General features: G+C 39.2%; 1 protein-coding gene across 1 annotated transcript in view; it reads left to right on the plus strand.

Moving 5' to 3' along the window:
- Positions 1-5,327, plus strand: part of KREMEN1 (kringle containing transmembrane protein 1) — a 46,989-nt gene extending 41,662 nt beyond the window's left edge. The window contains exon 9 of the mRNA XM_044990186.1: positions 4,843-5,327. Coding sequence (XP_044846121.1) covers positions 4,843-5,005 — 163 coding nt within the window. The 3' untranslated portion in view covers positions 5,006-5,327. The remainder of the gene's footprint in view (positions 1-4,842) is intronic.
- Positions 5,328-6,000: the final 673 nt, after the last annotated feature.

The following is a 6,000-nucleotide window of genomic DNA, read 5'->3' on the forward strand; positions in this document are numbered from 1 at the left end:
GATCGTGTTACACCTTTCTCTGCTAGACTGAAGAGTCCATTGTTAAATATTTGTTCCCCAAGTAGGTACTTATAGACTGTAATCAAATCACCCCTTAATCTTCTCTTTGATAAACTCAATATATTGAGGTCCTTGAGTCTTTCACTATAAGGCATGTTTTCCAATCTTTTAAGCATACTTAGGGCTCTTCTCTGAGCCCTTGTCAAATATTTCCAACATCCTTCCTGAATGGTGGGCACCAGATCTGGACACAACATTCTAGCAGAGGTCCCACCAGTATCAAATACAGAGGTGAAATCACCTTCCTACTCCTATTTGAGGTTCCCCTATTTATGCATCCCAGGATTGCATTAGCTCTTTTGGCCACAGCATTATTTTGGAGCTCATAGAGCCATAGAAATGTAGGACTGGTAATCTAGTCCAATCTCCTGCACTGAGGCAGGACTAAATATTATCTAGACCATCCCTGACAGGTGTTTGTCTAACCTGCTCTTAAAAACCTCCAATGATGGAGATTCCACAACTTCACTCGGTAATTTGTTCCATTGCTTAACTACCCGGACAGGTAGGACGTTTTTCCTAACATCTAAACTAAATCTCCCTTGCTGCAATTTAAACCAATTACTACTTGTTCTGTCCTCAGTGGCGAAGGAGAACAATTGCCACCCTCCTCTTTACAACAACCTTTCATGTTCTAGAAGACTGTAACATCTCCCCTCCGTGCTCTCTTCTCCAGCATGTCACAAGCCCAATTTTTTCAATCTTTCCTTGTAGGACATGTTTTCTAGACCTTTAATTATTTTTGTTGCGTTCTTCTGGATTGTCTGTAATTTGCCCACGTTTTCCTGAAGTGTGGTGCCCAGAATTAGACACAGTATTCCAGATGAGGCCTTAGTAGAGTGAAATAATTACTTCTTGTGGCTCACTCATTTTTTTTTGCAAGCGTTTTATGGTGTTGACCCCATATCCTTTTCTGCAGTACTCCATCATAGGCAGACATTTTCTATTTTGTATTTGTGCAGTTGATTATTCCCGACCAAGTATAGTACTTGGTATTTGTCCTTATTGAATTTCATCCTATTTCTCCAGTTTGTCAAGATAATTTTGAATTTTAATCCTGTCCTCCAAAGAGCTTGCAAACCCTCCCAGATTGGTATCATTCACAAGCTTTATACGTGTATTCTATATGCCATTATCAAAATAATTTATGAAGATATTCAATAGAACTGGACTCACCGATCCCTGCGGAACCCCACTTGATGTGCCTTCTAGCTTAATTGTGAACCAATGATAACTACTCTCTGAGCAGTTTTCCAGGCAGTTGTGTACTCACCTTATTGTAGCTCCATCTAGGCTGTATTTTTCTTGTATGTTTACGAGAGGGTCATGTGAGACAGTAGCAAAAACATTATTAAAGTCAAGCTATATCACATCCACTGCTTCCCCCCTATTGACAAGGCTTGTCACCCTGTCAAAGAAGGACATTAGGTTGGTTTGATATGATTTGTTCTTGACAAATCCATGTTGACAGAAGATAATAAGGTAATAAGCAGCAAAGTGCTTATACATTAATTGTTTGATTATTTTCTCCATTATCTTTCCGGTACCAAAGTTATGCTGACTGGTCTACAATTCCCTGGTTTGTCCTTATTCCCTTTTTTGTAGAAAGGAACTATATTTGTCCCTTTTCCAGCCCTCTGGTATGTATCCCATCCGCCATGCATTCGCAAAGATAATCACTAATGGCTCAGAGATGTCTTCAGTTAGTTCCTTAAGTATTCTAGGACATATTTCATCAGGCCCTACCGATGTGAAGACATCTAACTTGTCTGTGTCATTCTTAACTTGTTCTTTTCTTATTTTAGCCTCAGATTCTACCCCATTTACACTGTTCTCTGTGTTAGTTGTCAGATCCCTGCAAACTTTTTGGTGAAAACTTGAAACAAAAAAGACATTTAATACTTTGGCCATTGCTATATTTTCTGTTATTGTCTTTCCCTCCTCATTTGGTAATGGACCTACCTGATCCTTGGTCTGCCTCTTGCTTCCCACATATTTGTAAAATGCTCTGTTACCATTTTTTTATCGCTAGCTTATTTAATCTCATTTTGTGCTTTAGCCTTTCTAATTTTGTCCTTACATGCTTGTGTTCATTCTTAAAATATATTCATCCTTTGTAATTTGACCTATCACTATTTTTGGGGTCTCAGGTCATTGAAGATCTCTTGGCGAAGCCAGGGTGGCCTCTTATCATACTTTTTAATCTTTCCTACACATTGGAATAATTTGCTCTTTTGCCCTTAATAATGTCTCTCTAAAAAACTGGTAGCTCTCCTGAACTCTTTTTTCCCTTAGGCCTGGTCTACACTAGGGGGGGGATCAATCTAAGTTACACAACTTCAGCTACGTGAATAATGTAGGTGAAGTCGACGTACTTAGATCTACTTACCGCGGTGTCTTCGCTGTGGTAAGTCAACTGCTGAGACTCCCCGGTCGACTCCGCCTGCGCTTCTCGCGCCAGTGGAGTACCGAAGTCAATGGGAGAGCATTAGACACGATAAATCAACCCCTGCTGGATCGATTACTCCGGAGGTAAGTATAGACATGCCCTTAGACTTGCTTCCCACAGGATCTTACCTACTAATTGTCTGAGTTTGCTAAAGTCTGCCATCTTCAAGTCCATTGCCTTTATTCTGCTGATTTCCCTCCTCCTATCCTTAGAATCAAGAACTCTATCATTTCATGGTCACCTTCATCCAAGCTGCCTTCCACTTTCAGATTCTTAACTAGCTCTTCCCTGTTTGTCAAAATTAAATGCAGAATACTCTCTCCTCTAGTCTTTCTCTACCCTCTATAATAAAAGAGGTCTCCAATGCATTTCAAGAATTTGTTGGATAATCTGTGCCCTGCAGTATTACCATCATGTTCAGCTGATTATCCACTACAATCCTCATGTCTTTTTCAGAGTCACTAAAGTCTTTCTACTGGGTAGTGGTCATTAGTACAAGAAAGAGCGCTCTTTGTTTGTGTTCTCACTAGCAATAGGGTCATGAAAAGAATTAGTGCACCAGGCTGAGAACATGGTTATTATTTTTGACCACAACTCACTATTGATGCAAAGATTTTTTTTATGCCTAAAAGAAACTATTACAATCATCTAGTCTGTCCTCCTGAAGAACATAGGCCATAGAATTTTGTCCATTAATTCCTGCATCAAGCTTTTAATTTATGGCTTAACTAGAATATACCTTTTAGAAAGACATCTGGTCTTGAGCTGAAGACTTCAAGTGAGCAAGGGTTTACCACACACCTGGTTAATCTGCTGTGATTGTTAATTACCCTCTTGGTTAAAAATGTGCACCTTATTTCTAGTTTTAATTTTTCTAGACTCAAATTTCAGCCATTGGACCTTTTTATGCTTATGTCGGCTAGATTAAAGAGGCTTCCACTGTCTGATACATTCTACATATGTAGGTAGAACTAGATTGCAATCAAGACACCTCTTAAACTTCTCTTCAATGAGCTTAACTGATTGATCTTAAGTTTCTCATCATAATGTGTTTTTTTTTCCAGAGTCAAATCAATCTTGTAGCACTTCTTTGAATCTTCTCCAATTTTCCAACATCCTTTTTCAATGTGTGGCACCCAGAACTGAACACAGAATTCCAGTTGCAGTCTTACCAAACCATGACGTGATGTTATCCCTTCCCTACTCCCATTTGATATTCCTCTGTTTATAGAGTCAAAGCTCATGGTAACTTTTTTAGCCACAAGTATCACACAGAGTGCATTTTTAACTGATCATTTACCATAACCCCAATGTTCTTTATGGATCCACCATCCTGTAACTATGTCCTACATCTTTTGTTCCTAGATGTATGACCTTGTATTTAGCTATATTAAAATAGGAAAGTCCTGTGTGTCTGAGAAGCAACATGAAAATTTTTCAGTTGCAGTTTGCTTTATGTGCTCGCATCATCAATTTGCAAAAGCAACACCTGTCCTTTGCCGATGAGGCACAATTGTTGTAATTTACCTTCTGTTAGGGTTCACTACCATTTGCAACTAGTACAAAAAACAGGTTGGAGCACCAAGGATCACAATGTACTACCCTTTTTACATTATCTGCCTGTAAAGTAGCAGATTGATTTTTAAGTTTGCATTGTTAGCTTTTAATGCCCTGAATATGTGATTTTCTATCTGAGCCTCATCCTGACAGGTATTAGCACTCTGACATCTTATGGATAGGAGTTCCACTTTTGCACATGGATCACTGGATGACTGCACTTTGGTTGTGGCAGCTCATGGCATGTAGAATTTATTCTACATTCCAGAAAGGATCTGTAAACCACACTTTTTTAAAGAGGCATTTTCGTTATCAACATTGATTAGATCCTAAACAGAACCCTCTCCCCATTTTTAAATAGTCCCAAACTAGCTAGCCTTTTAGCAATTTTGTAGCGTTTTAATGGTGCTTTAACTATATTTCAGCTTGTTGTTTAGTAATAATGCAGCATGGTCGAGTGGACAAGGCATTGGCTTGGGATTCAGAAGACCTCAGTTCTTTTTCCCAGTTCTTGCTGTGACCTTATCATGTCACTTCTTTGTGCCTCTGTTTCTCCTCTCATCCTAGTCTGTCTAGTTCATTTACATTGTAAACCATATGGGACAGGGGATGGTTTCTTACTAGCTGGTGTATAGTGCCTTGCATAATGCTGCCCCAGTCTCATTTGCGGCCTGCAGACATACTGTAATACAAATAATATAATAGTGATAATAAATAGCAGCTCACCAAACAATTTAGCATGTTAAGACTATAATTGTAAAATAACTGTTTCTTAGATTTCATCAGGCACCTTCTTCAGCTGACATAGGGGATTCTCACCAAGCAACTACTGCAGGAGAGATCTGGAGTATTTTTTACAAGCCATCCACCTCCATCTCCATCTTCAAGAAAAAATTTAAGAGCCAACAAGATGATTGCAACCTCCTTGTGGGAAACTAAAGTGCCAGTTACTCCATGAGACACAATATTCTCCTGCAATTCAAAGTGTATTGGGGATAATCCTTTTCCTCAATCATCTCCTTGTTTTCCAAAGGATCTGGACAGACCTTTTCTGGAGTTCCATAGTGCACACCAGACATGGGAAAACCAGCTGCTATAACCATTTTGAAGTATCTGGAGCTTGTCAGCTCTCTCATCCTTCTAAATATGATCTTAAACCACTTCGCTTAAAATAGAAACAGAATCTCTAAAACAGTAGGTGTCCCTCACACCACAGAACAAGATGAATGTAGGAACCTTGTGGAGATCAGGGCTTTGGGTCTGCTTTGACTGCTGTAATAGTTTAGGTCATTTTAAGCACAAATATAAATGACACCATCTTTTCAGAGGCTGCAGCAGCAGCTGCTGAGTTGCCTGTGCTGTAGATGTTTCTAGCTGGCAATGTACAAAGGTGAGGGAGTCACAGACTTTGAAAAGGTATCTGCCTAATAGCCAGTGTTCTGTTATTTTTGCATGGCCTCTTTTCAGAAGTACAAATATAGAGAACGAATCAAGTCTCAAAGTTAAAATTAGGAGAAAAATGCTCAACAAAGCCTGCACTACAAACAAATTAAATAGGTGGTGCTCTTTGGTTCAGAGTCGACATGGGCTGTTTAGAGTTTAAAGTTTGTGTGTCTGAGCCACCAGTGCCTACTAATTGTTTTCTAAGAGGTCACTTATAGTAACAAGAGACATGTCATGACAAACCTATACTATTCTTATGCCCTGCATTGAGTCTGGATGTGAACATAGGGCTGCCCAACAAAGCTATGAGCTTTCAGTCAAACGGTTAAGTCAGTGAGCTTCAGATGATAAGGCTGACAATCAAGATTTCCTACAACAAAAGTTAAAGATATCACTGACAGCAACAAAAGGTAGAGATGAAACAATGGATCTGTAATAGTTGGTAAATGACTGCATGGCATTATCAGTATCAATTGACTAGAAGGTTGGAA

Source organism: Mauremys mutica, chromosome 16 (genome assembly GCF_020497125.1).
Source record: "Mauremys mutica isolate MM-2020 ecotype Southern chromosome 16, ASM2049712v1, whole genome shotgun sequence".
NCBI classification, from domain to species: domain Eukaryota; kingdom Metazoa; phylum Chordata; order Testudines; family Geoemydidae; genus Mauremys; species Mauremys mutica.